This window comes from Saccopteryx leptura, chromosome 9 (genome assembly GCF_036850995.1).
Source record: "Saccopteryx leptura isolate mSacLep1 chromosome 9, mSacLep1_pri_phased_curated, whole genome shotgun sequence".
NCBI classification, from domain to species: Eukaryota; Metazoa; Chordata; class Mammalia; order Chiroptera; family Emballonuridae; genus Saccopteryx; species Saccopteryx leptura.
Genome location: NC_089511.1, coordinates 69,148,290 through 69,164,995, shown reverse-complemented (window position 1 = coordinate 69,164,995; position 16,706 = coordinate 69,148,290). Strand labels below are relative to the sequence as shown.

Here is a 16,706-nt window from a genome sequence, read left to right as displayed (position 1 = left end):
GGCAGAGTGTCGCCCCTGGTGGGCATGCCGGGTGGATCCCAGTCGGGTGCATGCGGGAGTCTGTCTGACTGTCTCTCCCCATTTCCAGCTTCAGAAAAATACAAAAAAACAAACAAACAAACAAAAAACTAATATTTTAATAGGAAGTGTGGGTGAGAATGGAAATTCCTATGCTAACAGTAGTGGAATATATATATTTAGTCAACCATAGCTTTTAGGGGAAGTTTAAGTCAATCTCATTCAGAAAAGAAAAGCAAAAGACTATGGCTTTCTAACTTTTACATATATATATATATATATATATATATATATATATATATATATATGGGAGATTATGAGTTTGTGAGATATTTGCAAGACTTTGTGAAGTAATTTGCTTATTCTCTAGATGAAAAAACCAAACCATTCTTTGACAGATTGATTTATTGACTCTTGAAGAGAGCCAATGACTTGATAAACACAAGATTTAGCCCAATGGGTCTGGGATGTATACACAGTGAATAGATAACCACTAATGTCCTTTGACAGAGGCTGAAGGGTTAAGTGACCCATCAGTGGCTAACTGGTTTTCTAAATCGTGATACTGTGCTCTAGTTACATGCAATCACAATGCTTCTCATTCATTTTCCTCAGCAATTCTAGTAACTTGCACTTCTCAAGTTCACACTCATGACATCAACTGCTCCTTCCTCAGAGTGCAGCACAATGCAGAACCCTGCATCTCCACCTGGGGGTTGGCAGCCATGATGGTGTAGTTGCCATCGTCATCACTGGTGGTGGATTCAATATGCAGAGAACATGTCCCATCTCCTTCCCGCCTCATTTTGCAGTGCTCATTTCTCTTTGAAATCTGCTTCCCATCTTTGAACCAATAAACCTGAAATGAAAGATAATCAAGGTCAATGTACATTATTCTGTACTTCTTTAGAGGATAATGAAGTAGGGAGTAGGGTGAGGCAAGGGCTGATTCCCATCTCTATAAATGACTCATCTCTTATAAAACACTTAGAAAAAAATTTAAAACATATTAAAAACAGTATAATATGCTATTGTACTTTCATAATGCATAAGTCAAAAATTCTGTATAATTTAGGATCAAAATAAAGCTTTTAACTTTTTTTATTGTACTTCATAGTTATTTTAAAAGTTACCCTAAGAACCAGACATATTTTCAGAGGCAAAATAATGAAAACCAGGATCTGAATCATTTTCCATTATGCTATCCCATTAAAGGCTCAAGTTTTCTGCAGTTACAGATCTCAGGGCCTAGAATAGCTCATTTTCTTGAAAAGATAGTGTGGTGCATTATGATAAGTGGGATGAGGCCAGATTCACTCACTAAATTTCTCATCTGACTAAACTTTGAATATATATATATATATATATATATATATATATATATATATATATATATATATATATATTGAACATATTTATTCAGCCATAACTTTTAGGAGAAGTTTAAGTCAAATTATTTTCTAATGAGAATATATATAGATCATGTTAAGTTTTGCATATATCAAAATCTCCCAAAGATGAGGGAAGAGGGGATAAAATTACTGGTTGCATCTGCCCCCCTTTCCATTTCCTGGTTACTTAACCATACATGATAATACCATGCTGATTAATGTTTGTGAAAGAAGAGTGGAGAGATCCCCTGCTACAGCGATACCTGGTGTAAATTCTTCTCTCAGCTTACTGCCAAAAAATCTGATGACTCATAAGATTTTTCAGCAGCCAGTGATAATATGACATTTTTACCATTTACCAAGCTAACAGTAATGATACAAATATAGCTCACTTTGCACAACAGGCACACTGTGGATATTCAATGTGTTAAATTAAAAAAATATATATCAATTTGCTGAGTTTGATGGCTGAGAGAATCAATAGCCCCAAAACAGATGATCATGATTAAGACATTTATTTTAAAATTTTAATAAAATTCTAACCAACAAGTGTTGATTTATTTTGGGCCTAGTTAACAATCCTATTCCTGCTTATCTCTTTTTAGTCAAATTATTTGGGCATTGTTAATTTTCTGTTATTGGTTTTTATTCCCTTTGTAGATGCTTTATCTGAGTCTGATACGACTCTCTCAAGGTACTGTCTCCAGTTCTGTGGTGTTGCTTTGCCAACTGGCTGGTCATTTTCCTTACCTTTGGAACAGGTATCCCAACAATCTTGCAGGTGAATGTGACTGGAGACCCTTCTGTGACTCGAAAGTGCTTGAGTCTTTTGTCAAAGATGGGAGCAATACACTTGCCCGTGGGGATCTCATCGTGCTGGATTTCATCATCTGATTCATCAACAGGGGTACGTTCCAAGCGAAACTCTATTTCATTCATCAGTCTCTGCTCAAAACTTGAAATTTTGTATTCCTGTCAAAATAGCAAACATTCAACTTCTGTGGGTGAGGAAGAAGGTATCATTATAATTTAAAGATGCAACTTTTTAAGGTTCAGATGGAACCCCAATAAACCAAGAATATTCCACTTCCAGTTTCTTACCATAAATACTAAAGGAGATTTCAGTGTCTCTACTATAATTCCAAACTGCCTTAGAGAATCCCGATTCCTCACCTTGAGTATTAAGCTCCAGTAGAGTCATGTAGGGAACAGAATGAAGATGGAAAGTCATTTCCACAACTACTATCAATGTCCATTTCCACATGTAAAACTGCCTATAATGGTATTTTGAAAAAGCTATTCTGAACTGTATTCAGATGCATGCCTGCGTTATCAACTTCCTGTCTCTGCTGGATATTCCCATCTGCATTCCTGAGGAAAATCTGTCTTGAATAAATCTTCCTTGATCCCACATCGGTCTTCATTGCATCTCTCTGCTCCCTTCACAACAAAGTTATTTGAAACAATTTTATATTGTTACAGGATCATTTCCTAGTCACCTATTCTCTTGCTAACCTACTCCATTTAGGACTGTGTTCTCATGTTGCACTGAAATTATTATTTTTGTTAGGGTCCCTAAATTTGCTAAATCTTGTTGTCGCTTATCTGTTCTTACCTTGTTGGACCTCTCAGCAGCATTAGATGCAGATGGCTACTTTCTCCTTTTTGAAACATCCCCCTGTTGGTTTTCATGACACCATACTGGTTTTCCTTCTCTTTCTCTAGCTGCTCCTTATCAGTCTTCTTTGCTAGCTCCTAATTCTAGTTAGGTGATCTCATCCAATCCCACAACTTCAGATACTTTCTGTATGCTAATAGCCCTAAGTCCATATCTCTAAGACTGGTATTTCCCCAGAACTCATATACCCATAGATTTACTCTGTATCATGAGAGTCATATGCCCACCAATTAGACTACATCATGGCTTGGGTCCCCAGTGGACATCTCAAATTTAGCATGGTCCAAACAATGCCTACTTGATTTCAATCCCTCAGAAATGCTCCTATCCTGCTCTTTTTCATCTCAGGAAATGGCATTACTATTCATCTATTTGGTTAAGTGGTTAAACCAGTGTTTCCTCACATTGTCTATGGTGAAAAGCAGACTTCTAAACACTTTTAACTTGTACTTTTATAAGTGAAAATAAAATTTAATTACTAGAAAAATGAATATTTAAAAGCATGCGAAATTATGTTCAATAGACATGAAATTTCTCTATCAAATTATTATAAAGATTTTGTAATGGTTACTCTCAATTTCTGTACTTATCTCAAGGTGGAGAGGAGAGTGTTTGCAGACTGCCACTATAAATGTATATGTACTGGTCATATATTTATTGTTTTGCCAATACTAAAAATTGGGAGGTGATGATAAAAGAACACTCAGTGAATTATTTTAAAAATACTAAAAGAATTGAGAGCATAGAAATAAATCCACATGTATATGGACAAATAATGTTTTAAAAAGGAGCCAAAACACACAATGGAGAAAGGAAATCCTCTTCAATAGATGGTTCTAAGAATATTAGAAAGCCACTGCAAAAACAATTAAACTAGACTACTATTTTTCAACATACAAAAAAATTAATTCAAAATGAATCAAGAACCTAAATATAAGACCTGAAACAATAAATTACACAGAAAACAAAGAGACTAAAGTTATAAACCTTGGTCTTAGAGATTATATCTTATGAAATTGACCTTAAAGAACAAGGGAAGTAAAAGCAAAAATAAGTGAATGGACCTGTCCAGGTAGTGGTGCAATGGATAGAGTGTTGACCTGGAATGTTGAGGACCCAGGTTTGAAACTCCCAAGGTCACCAGCTAGAGCATGGGTTTACCAGCTTGAGTGTAGGGTTGCCAGCTGGAGCATAGGATCATAGACATGACCCCATGGTCTGTAGTTTGAGCCCAGTGGTTGCTCGCTTGAAGTCCAAGGTCACTGGCTTAAGCAAGGGATCACTGGCTCAGCTGGAAGCCCCGGTCAAGGCACAGAAAAGAAGCAATCAATGAACAACTAAAGTGCTAAAACTATGAGTTGATGCTTCTCATCTCTCTCCCTTCCTGTTTGTGTGTGTGTGTGTGTGTGTGTGTCTTTCTCATAAATAAATAAATAAATAAATAAATAAATAAATAAATAAGGTTATATCAGACTTAAAAGCTTCTGCACCGCAAAAGAAACCATCAACAAAACAAAGAAACAACCAACCAAATGGAATAAGATATTTTCAAATGATACTTCCAATGAGGGGTTAGCATCCAAAATATATAAATAACTAATGCAACTCAATAACAAAAAACAAACAATCCAATTAAAAAATGGGCAGAGGACCTGAATGAACACTTTTCCCAAGAAGACATACAAACAGCCAATAGATATGCAGGTTGCTTTTCACTAGTTATTAAGGAAGTGTAAATCAAACTACAATGCGATACCATTCCAAACCTGTTAGAATAACTATTATTAACAAGACAAGGAATAACAAGTGTTGAAGAGGTTGTGGAGAAAAAGGAGCCATCATTCACTGCTGGTAGGAATGTAAACTGGTACAGCCACTATAGAAAACAATATATAGAGAGTCCTCAAACAATTAAAAATAGAGCTCTCATATGATCCAGCAACTAGTCAAGTAACTACCCAAAATATTTGAAAACATTTATTCATAAAGATATATATGTATCTCTATGTTCATTGCAGCATATTCTGATTATACAACTGATTAAACAACTGAAGTATCCTTTAATAGATGATTGGATAAAGAAGATGTGATATATATAATGGAATACTACTCAGCTATAAGAAGAGACAGAATACTGCCATTTGTGACAACATGCGTGGATCTTGAAAATATTATGCTAACAAAATAAGTCAGATGGAAAAAGTCAATAATCATATGATTTTACTCATATGTGGGATATGAAAGCAACAAATGAACAAACAAAAACTCATTTTTGTATGGTGGTACCAGAGGGAAAGAGGTTTTGGGGTGAGGTAGTTAAGGGTAAATGGGGTCAAATATATGGTGATGGAAGAAAATTTGACTTTGGGTGGTGAACACACAATATAATATACAGATCATAGAATTGCATACTTGAAACCTACATAATTTTATTAACCAGTGTCAACCTAATAAATTTAATTAAAAATACTATTTGTAACTATTGAGCATAAGTTGTAAACAGATTCTAACTAGAAGTTTCCACTGAGGCACCAAACTACATATCAGAAGAGAAGTGAGTTGGGAGACAAATTATTCTGCAGCAATTTCAAAGCAGGTGCTTAATGCTAGGTTAGGTGATTTAAAGCCTTTCCTCTCAACAGAGAGATGAAAATCAGGAGGGAGAAGATCTAGTGAGAGGACTTTGGGGAGAGTAATTAATGTCTTTGGGTCTCCTACCTCTACCTCCAGCCCCAGGGTTCCTCTTTATTTCCTTTAAAGATAATCCTGTTAAGGCTGATAATTTTGGGGTCTAACGTCAAAATTATGTTTGAAAACTTGAGACATTGGTTTTCAGGACACAGCAGCAGGAATCTTCAAATTGGTGGAGTGGTGGAGAGTGTTTTTTTTCTGTTGAGAACCAAAATGTAATGACACATCCCAATCAGACATGGCATTGGTAAGGTCCTGGATTTCCAAAACATGGGCCATCATCATTGAGCTCATGCTGGGTTCTGAACCTGGGCTTCAGGGGCAAGTAATCAAATAGGATCAAACCAGCTGAAGGAGCCTGCTCAACCATTCCCAATCACCCCTGGGTAAAATATTCACTAAAGAGAATCTTATGTGTTAGAGAAAGTAAAGTTTTCCCTTTGTATAAGACACTCTAATGTATAAGACATACCTTAATTCTGGGGCCCGAATTTTGGGGAAAAAAAGTGTACTACACAAAGTTATTGAACTCAAGTTTTATTCATCATAAAATTTATACAACTTGTCATCACTTTCAAAACTCCCATCCAGGAGAGACAAGATGGCAACGGAGTTGGCGGATGTACCAACTTCCACCTCCCAGAACCAAAGTGGATTACAAACTAATTTTAAGAACCATCATCTGGAAAAACCAACTTTGGACTAAACTAAGAGGACTCTTCAACCAAGGAACACTGAAGAAGGCACACTGAGATTGGTAGGAAAAGCGGAAACACGGAGAGGGCTGTCCAGCTACCCGGAGTAAACGGCAGCTGGGAGAGACTCGCGTGGCAGGAAGTGAGTTTAGCAGAGAGGGGAGGGTCCTGAGTCCCAGAAACAAAGCCCCAGCCTGCAGCTTCAGAGCTTAGAAGAGGCGTATGGACAGTATTTAGCTGGAAACAAGTCAGGATACTGTTTGTGAGAAAGAGACTGATTTCTCAGACCCAGGATTTTTCTTAAAGGTACCGTGCAAAAAAACCTCTCTCAAAACCACTCACCCAGGGCTCCAGGGGATGGGGAGAGAGGAGAGGACCAGAGTAGCAGGAAGAGAGTGTAATCTAGGAGGCACAGGGAGAAACATTTTAAGAGACAGCCAAGCTAACCTCTGGGACGAGTCACTCCCCAAATCTGAAGTGAATATTTCCCCTGGAAACAGCAATACCAGCAAAGGGAAGCAGGACACCAGCCAAACAAGCTCTCCCGTGGCACTCAGAGCAGAGTCGCTTAGAAGGAGGGAGCTTTCGGGACCACAGTAGTGAGTGTTAGGGTCTGAACTGCAGCACCCCCACCCACACATCTGAGGGCTCGCCGGAGGGCGGGTGGTGGTGGGACATGGAAGCGCAGTTCTGTTGGCAAGGGCGGAAGCCACCTGGCCACCACTGAAGCCCAGGTGTGAACTCAGTCTTTCCCGGCTGGGGAGGAGAGGCGTGCAAAAGTGGTTAAGCCCAGCTGCCTGCAGCCTGCAATCCAGCCTGTGGGGGAAGGGCAGGAGCCCTGAAAGGGGTGGATCAAGGGCACAGAAGCACAGCCTTGCCCTGCCCGCGGAACCAAGGCTTGTGGCCTGACTTGGGAGCCCGATCCTCCTGCAGGGGTGGAGCCAAAAGCCCAGAACAGGCGGAGTTCCATGACTGAGCGTGGGCACGCAGTCCCACCAGGCCTGTGGAACCAAGACTTGCAGCCGTCCCACAAGTGGGCTCCTCCTGCAAGGGCGGGGTGAAAGCCCGGAATCAGGTGGAGACCTGCAGCTGAGCAAAGGTGCTCACCCCTGCCCTCAGGGCTGAGCATAATGCCACCCGAGGGGGTGGGGTGAAGGCCAGAGCCACCAAGGCTTGTACACCCAAGCATGTGATCACAGCCACTCCCAGGAAGGAGAGGCGGAGACCACAGCAACAGCCCCAGTGGGCAGGCATCGGCAACACCCATACCCAAATGCCCTAGGCAGCAACAGCAGAGGGGTGGCGGGCCTGCAGACAGCCACACCTAGGGAACACAGAGGCCACACCCAGTGGACTCCAGTGGCCAAAACCTTCTTTTACACAGACAAAATGACAAGGCAGAGAAATGCAACACAAATGAATCAAGAGAAATCCCCAGAAAAGGAACTAAATGAGTCAGATATAACCAAATTATCAGATGCAGAGTTTAAAATAACGATTATAAGGATGCTCAAAGATATTAGAACAACAATAGATGGTCATTACGAACACCTAAGTAAAGAGATAGCAAATATAAAAAAGGACATTGAAATAATAAAAAAGAATCAGTCAGAAATGACAAATATAATATCAGAAATGAAGAACACAATGGAAGGAATTAAAAGCAGGATGGGTGAAGCTGAGAATTGAATCAGTGAGTTAGAGGACAAGATATATAAAGGCATGGAAGCAGAGCAGAAAAAATAAAAGAGACTCAAAAAGTCTGAGGAAACTCTAAGAGAGCTCTGTGACAACATGAAAGAAATAACATCTGCATTATAGGGGTTCCTGAAGAAGAAGAGAAAGAACAAGGGATAGAGACTTTGTTTAAACATATCATAGCTGAAAACTTCTCTCAACTAAGGCAGGAAAATATCTCACAAGTTCAAGAAGCACAGAGAACTCCATTAAAGAGAAACCCAAAGAAATCTACACCAAGACACATCATACTTAAAATACCAAAGCTAAGTGATAAAGAGAAAATATTAAAAGCTGCTAGAGAAAAAAAGACTATCATCTACAAAGGAGCCCCCATAAGGTGACTTCCAACTTCTCAACAGAAACACTTGAGGCCAGAAGGGAATGGCAAGAAATATTCAAAGTAATGCAGAAAAAGAGCCTACAACCAAGACTACTTTATCCAGCAAGGCTATTATTTAAAATTGAAGGAGAAATAAAAAGCTTTCCAGACAAAAACAAACAAACAAACAAACAAATAAACAAAACAAAACTCAAGAAATGCACTACAACCAAACCAAGGCTGCAAGAAATGCTAAGGGGCCTGTTGTAAACAGATCAAAGGAGAAAAAGAATATAGCAAAAGAGGAATACAGTTTTAAAGAATAAAATGGCAACAAACAACTACATATCAATAATAACCTTAAATGTAAATGGATTAAATGATCCAATCAAAAGACATAGGGTAGCTGCGTGGGTAAGAAAATAGGACCCGTACATATGCTGTCTACAAGAGACACACCTTAAAACAAAAGATTCACATAGACTGAAGATAAAAGGATGGAAAAAAATATTTTATGCAAATGGCAATTAAAAAAAAGCTGGGGTAGCAATACTTATATCAGACAAAATGGACTTTAAAACAAAGGCTATAGTAAGAGATAAAGAAGGTCACTACATAATGATAAAAGGAGCAATCCAACAGGAAGATATAACCGTTATAAATATCTATGCATCTAATATAGGAGCACCTGAATATATAAAGCAGACTTTGATGGGCTTAAAGGGTGAGATAAACAGCAAAACTATAATAGTAGGGGATTTCAATACCCCACTAACATCACTAGATAGATCTTCAAGAAAGTAAATTAACAAAGAGATAGCAGACTTAAAGGACATACTAGATCAACTCGATTTAATAGGTATCTTCAGAACCTTTCACCATAGAGCAGCAGAATATACATTCTTTTCAAGTGCTAATCATACATTCTCTAGGATAGACCACATGTTAGGGCACAAAAGTGGTCTCAACAAATTTAAGAAGATTGAAATCATATCGAGCACTTTCTCTGATCACAATGGCATGAAACTAGAAATCAACCACAACAGAAAAACTGAAAAATACTCAAACATTTGGAAACTAAATAGCATGTCATTAAATAACAAATGGGTTAACAATGAGATCAAAGAAGAAATAAAAACAATCCTAGAAATGATCAATAACAAGCATACATCAACTCAAAATTTATGGGACACAGCAAAAGCAGTCCTTAGAGGGAAGTTCATAGCATTACAGGCATACCTTAAGAAGCTAGAAAAAGCTCAAATAAACAACTTGACCCTGCATCTAAAAGAACTAGATAAAGAACAGCAAGTAAAGCCCAGAGCTAGTAGAAGGAAGGAAATAATAAAGATCAGAGCAGAAATAAATGACATAGAGGCTAAAGAAACAATATAGAGGATCAATGAAACCAGGAGCTGGTTCTTTGAAAAGGTAAACAAGATCGATGAACCTTTAACCAGACTCACCAAGAAAAAAAGAGAGAGGACTCAAATAAAATTAGAAATGAGAGTGGAGAAATAACAACTGACACAACAGAAATACAAAATACTGTAAGAAAATACTATGAAGAACTGTACGCCAAAAAACTAGACAACCTAGATGAAATGGATAAATTCCTTGAAACATATAATCTTCCAAAAATTAATCTGGAGGAGTCAGAAAACCTAAACAGACCAATTACAACAAATGAAATTGAAACAGTTATCAAAAAACTCCCAAAAAAGAAAAGTCCTGGGCCTGTTGGCTTCACAAGTGAATTCCACCAAATATTCAAAGAAGAACTAACTCCTATCCTTCTCAAGCTATTTCAAAAAATTCAAGAGGAAGGAAGACTTCCAAGCTCCTTTTATGAGGCGAGTATAATTCTGATTCCAAAACCAGCACAACACAAAGAAAGAAAATTATAGGCCAACATCCCTGATGAATTTAGATGCTAAAATCCTCAACAAAATATTAGCAAACCGGATCCGGCAATATATGAAAAAAATCATACACCATGATCAAGTGGGATTTATTCTTGGGAGACAAGGCTGATACAATATTTGCAAATCAATCAATGTGATTCATCACATAAACAAAAGGAAGGAGAAAAACCACATGATAACATCAATAGATGCAGAAAAAGCATTTGATAAAATCCAGCACCTATTCATGATCAAAACTCTCAGCAAAGTGGGAATACAAGGAACATACCTCAACATGATAAAGGCCATCTATGACAAACCCACAGCTAACATCATACTCAATGGGAAAAAATTAAAAGCAATCCCCTTAAGATCAGGAACAAGGCAGGGGTGCCCCTTTTCACCACTCTTATTCAACATAGTTCTGGAAGTCCTAGCCACAGCAATAAAAAGAAATAAAAGACATCCAAATTGGAAAAGAAGAAGTAAAACTATCATTATTTGCAGATGATATGATATTGTATATAGAAAACCCTAAAGTCTCAGTCAAAAAACTACTGGACCTGATAAATAAATTCAGCAAGATGGCAGGATATAAAATTAATACTCAGAAATCAGAGGCATTTTTATACACTAACAATGAACTGTCAGAAAGAGAAATTAAGGAAGCAATCCCCTTCACCATTGCAACCAAAAAAATAAAGTACCTAGGAATAAATCTAACCAGGGAGATTAAAGACTTGTATTCGGAAAATTATAAAACATTGATAAAAGAACTCAGGGAAGATACAAACAAGTGGAAGCATATACCGTGCTCATCTTTAGGAGGAATAAACATTATTAAAATGTCTATATTACCCAAAGCAATTTATAAATTCAATGTAATACAGATTAAAATACCAATGACTTATTTCAAAGAGATAGAATACATATTCCAAAAATTTATATGAAACCAAAAGAGAACACGAATAGTCTCAGCAATCTTGAAAAGGAAGAATAAAGTGGGAGGTATCACACTTCCGGATATCAAGTTATACTACAAAGCCATTGTACTCAAAACGGCCTGGTACTGGCATAAGAACAGGCATATAGATCAATGGAACAGAACTGAGAACCCAGAAATAAACCCACACTTTTATGGACAACTGATATTTGACAAAGGAGGTAAGAGCATACATTGGAGTAAAGACAGCCTCTTCAACAAATGGTGTTGGGAAAATTGGACAGCTACCTGCAAAAAAATAAAATTAGACCACCAACTTACACCATACATAAAAATAAAATCACAAGGATAAAAGACTTAAATGTAAGCTGTAAAACCATAAGCATCTTAGAAGAAAACATAGGCAGTAAGCTCTCTGACATCTTTCACAGCAATATATTTGCCGATTTATCTTCATGGGCAAGTGAAATAAAAGACAGGATAAACAAATGGGACTATATCAAACTAAAAAGCTTTTGCACAGCTAAAGACAATAAGAACAGAATAAAAGACAAACTACACAATGGGAGAATATATTTTACAATACGTCCAATAAGGGGTTAATAACCAAAATTTATAAAGAACTTGTAAAACTCAATACCAGGAAGACAAACAATCCAATCAAAAAAATGGGCCCAAGAAATGAATAGACACTTCTTCAAAGAGGACATACAGAGGCCCTGGCCGATTGGCTCAGTGGTAGAGCGTTGGTCTGGTGTGTGGAAGTCCCGGGTTCGATTCTCGGCCAGGGCACACAGGAGAAGCGCCCATCTGCTTCTCCACCCCTCCCCCTCTCCTTCCTCTCTGTGTCTCTCTTCCCCTCCCACAGCCAAGGTTCCACTGGAGCAAAGATGGCCCGGGCGCTGGGGATGGCTCTATAGCCTCTGCCTCAGGCGCTAGACTGGCTCTGGTCGCAACAGAGCGACGCCCCAGATGGGCAGAGCACCGCCCCCTGGTGGGCGTGCGCAGTGGATCCCGGTCAGGTGCATGTGGGAGTCTGTCTGACTGCCTCCCCGTTTCCAGCTTCAGAAAAAAAAAAAGGACATACAGATGGCCAATAGGCATATGAAAAAATGCTCAACATCATTAATCATTAGAGAAATGCAAATTAAAACCACAATGAGATATCATCTCACACCAATCAGAATGGCGCTCATCAACAAAACAACACAGAATAAGTGCTGGCGAGGATGTGGAGAAAAGGGAACCCTCCTGTACTGCTGGTGGGAACGCAGACTGGTGCAGCCACTATGGAAAACAGTATGGAGATTCCTCAAAAAATTAAAAATCGAACTGCCTTTTGACCCAGCTATACCACTTTTAGGAATATACCCCAAGAACACCATAGCACTATTTGAAAAGAAGAAATGCACCCCCATGTTTATGGGAGCACTGTTCACAATAGTGTAGATATGGAAACAGCCCAAGTGTCGGTCAGTGGACGAGTGGATTAAAAAGCTTTGGTACATATATACTATGGAATACTACTCAGCCATAAGAAATGATGACATTGGATCATTTACAACAACATGGATGGACCTTGATAACATTATACTGAGAGACATAAGTAAATCAGAAAAAACTAAGAACTATATGATTCCATACATAGGTGGGACATAAAAATGAGACTCAGAGACATGGACAAGAGTGTGGGGGTTACGGGGTGGAGGGAGAAGAGGGAGGGGGTTGGGGGAGGGGAGAGGCACAAAGAAAACCAGTTAGTAGGTGACGGAAGACAATTGGACTTTGGGTGATGGAATGCAGCATAATCAAATGTCAAAATAACCTGGAAATGTTTTCTCTGAACATATGTACCCTGATTTATCAATGTTACCCCATTAAAATTAATTTAAAAACCCAACAAAAGCTCCCATCCATTAGCTTGTCCTCATTTGTGTCTGATAATAAGTCACTGTCTTCAACAATGAGCGCAAAAACAAGCGTGAAAGAGTGGGAAATGCAAGTAAAAAAAAAAATCGACAACCACTGTATAAAATGCACCCAGGTTTTTTTTTGTGTTTTTTTTTTTTTTACAGAGACAGAGAGTGAGTCAGAGAGAGGGATAGACAGGGACAGACAGACAGGGACGGAGAGAGATGAGAAACATCAATTATCAGTTTTTCTTTGCGAGTTTTTAGTTGTTCATTGATTGCTTTCTCATATGTGCCTTGACTGTGGGCCTTCAGCAGTCCGAGTACCTCCTTGCTCGAGCCAGCGACCTTGGGTTCAAGCTAGTGGGCTTTTTGCTCAAACCAGATGAGCCCGCACTCAAGCTGGTGACCTCGGGGTCTCGAACCTGGGTCCTCTGCATCCCAGTCCGATGCTCTATCCACTGCACCACCACCTGGTCCGGCCACCCAGCTTTTAGACCCCAAAATTTTCAAAAAAAGTGCATCTTATACATGGGGAAATACAGTATTATTGTTGTTGTTTCAGGGAGATCCACAGTATGGACATATGATAAAAGATTCCTATACAAACTTGGAGGTTGACATACATAAAGGATGCCTTCTTTTTCTTTTTATCTAATAATTACATGCTAGGCCCTGGCCGGTTGGCTCAGCGGTAGAGCGTCGGCCTAGCGTGCGGAGGACCCGGGTTCGATTCCCGGCCAGGGCACATAGGAGAAGCGTCCATTTGCTTCTCCACCCCTCCGCCGCACCTTCCTCTCTGTCTCTCTCTTCCCCTCCCGCAGCCAAGGCTCCATTGGAGCAAAGATGGCCCGGGCACTGGGTATGGCTCTGTGGCCTCTGCCCCAGGCGCTAGAGTGGCTCTGGTCGCAACATGGCGACGCCCAGGATGGGCAGAGCATCGCCCCCTGGTGGGCAGAGCATCGCCCCATGGTGGGCGTGCCGGGTGGATCCCGGTCGGGCGCATGCGGGAGTCTGTCTGACTGTCTCTCCCTGTTTCCAGCTTCAGAAAAATGGAAAAAAAAAAAAAAATTACATGCTACATTCAATAGAAATAATCAGACTTCATAACCTATTTCTTATCCCTTCTGCCAAATTCTTATTAAGCACCTACTATGTGCTAAATACTATGATAGATACTGGGAATACAACATTCTATAAAGCATAGACTCTGCCTTCAAAGAGGTTGTGTAAAAATACTTCAAATCCATTTTTCCCCTTAAGAATAAATAATTACTAAAATATACACTGATTTATTTTATACTTAAATATTTAGTCAATATTAGTTTTGCTTAATTTCAGCTTTTTGTATTGCTGTGTGTAATTTCAGTGTTTTTTTAAAAAGTTTTCATCTTTTTAATCAGTTGATTAAAATAGATTGCTATCATAGCAAGTAGCTATCCACAATTGTGTATAATCAGAATCTATATAGTCAAGTGAGATAATTTCTATAGATACGTGACAAACTTAAAATTTTCTACTTGTAAAGAGTTTCATTATTCTATCTGAAATGAATGTAAATCTCATCGTTATGTGTAAATTCAGCAAATATTTCTTGAGCACCTACTCTGTGACAGACATAACAGGGCTACAACAATGAACAAGATACCCCACAATCCCAGCTCTCAGGGAGCTTGCAATTGGTGTGTCATGGGTGGGGCCATGGCAGATGACATTGGGACACTTCACTGCAGTGTGTCCTACATGCCCAAGGTGGGCAACTTAAGGCTGATGACTATGTGGAATTTTTATTAGAAAAGGAATGGATGGCAAGACTGCTGACAAAAGAGGATTTTAATAAAGAATTTATAGTAAGAGATGAAAGAGGTAAGATTTAAATAGAGGGAATGACTAAGCTGCTTAGAGAAGAAGAGGAACAAAAGGCAGAGCAAGAATTAGCTACTTTTTTTCCCCGTCATACAGAGCAGTATCTGGGAACTGCAGACAGTTTTAAAGGAGCATTCATTTTTTAAAAAGGGAGGGAAGAGCAGAATAAAGAAATGGGAAGGTTTCAAGAGAAATGAGGTCAAGGAGGAAAGTTGAAATGAGACATTAAATATTTGTATGTGTGCATAGATTTAGAAATTAACTGTCAATAAATGTTTACTGGGTTCATAACATCTGCTAAGTCATGTCTGAATTAGAATCATTGGTCATGAAGCCTCCATTACATTTTGTGATCCTGGGTTTCTTTGACTCTCAGATTCACCTTGCTAATTTAAACCATTTAAGTTCACCTGATGTTCAGTGAGGATCCATTGGTGGTGAATAATAAATTCAGAATAAGAAATGATGCAGCCTTTTCAATGATCTTGAAATTTGGGCACCTCTCCCTTCGCTTATCCCCAACCCCCCAAAAAAATTTGTTGTCAGCTTAGGAAGCTTAACGTTTTAATAAATATGAATATCTGAATGGATAAATATGAATATTTGAATAAGTATGAATATCTGATGACAACTTTGTGTTACATAAAGTTCTAAGAATCAACAAGCAAATATTAATTGATGATTAGGAATGTTATATAAAACAAGTTAGAGGATAGCCTGACCAGGTGGTTGTGCAGTGGATAGAGCATCGGCCTGTGACACTGATGACCCAAGTTTAAAACCCCAAGGTTGCTGGCTTAAGCGTGGGCTCACCAGCTTCAGCATGGGGTCAATGGCTTGAGCGTGGGTGGGATGATACACATGATTCCATGGTCACTGGCTTGAGCCCAAGGTTGCTGGCTTGAGCAAGGGGTCACTGCCTCTATTGGAGCCTCCCCTTCCAGTCAAGGCACATATGAGAAAACAATCAATGAACAACTAAAGTGCCACAATGAAGAATTGATGTTTCTCATCTCTCTTCCTTCCAGTCTGTCAGTCCCCATCTGTCCCTGTCTGTCCCCCTACCTTGCTAGAAAACAACAACAAAAACAAGTTAGAGGATAAATGCTGGAATAGTACAACAAACAAATAAAAGTGGTAGATATAGCACTTTCTAAAAATATAATTTAGAAGTTTGAGTTCTAAGGAGGAAATTATTTATAATCAATATTCATTGCCTGACCAGGCAGTGGCATAGTGGATAGAGCATCGGTCTGGGACACAAAGAACCCAGGTTTGAAACCCCAAGTTTGCCAGCTTGAGCATGGGCTCACCCAGCTTGAGTGTGGGGTCTCTGGCTTGAGCGTGGGATCATAGATATGACCCCATGGTTGCTGGCCAGAGCCCAAAGGTCACTGAATTGAATCCCAAGGTCGCTGGCTTGAGCCTAAGGTTGCTGGCTTGAGCAAGGGGTCACACACTCTGCTGTAGCCCCCCAGTCAAGGCACATATAAGAAAGCAATCAACGAACAACTAAGATTCTGCAACAAAGAATTGATGCTTCTCATTTTT

General features: G+C 39.2%; 1 protein-coding gene across 4 annotated transcripts in view; it reads right to left on the bottom strand.

Moving 5' to 3' along the window:
- The window catches only part of MYPN (myopalladin), a 144,248-nt gene that overhangs the window by 21,031 nt on the left and 106,511 nt on the right, over positions 1 to 16,706 (bottom strand). For all 4 annotated transcript variants that reach the window (XR_010746987.1, XR_010746985.1, XR_010746986.1 and 1 more), the window contains exons 13-14: positions 2,160 to 2,381; positions 728 to 877 (exon numbers count right to left, since the gene is read on the bottom strand). Coding sequence is in view for 1 of the 4 variants with exons in the window: in XM_066348950.1 (XP_066205047.1) it covers positions 728 to 877; positions 2,160 to 2,381 (372 nt within the window). In the remaining 3 variants the exon portion in view is untranslated. The remainder of the gene's footprint in view (positions 1 to 727; positions 878 to 2,159; positions 2,382 to 16,706) is intronic.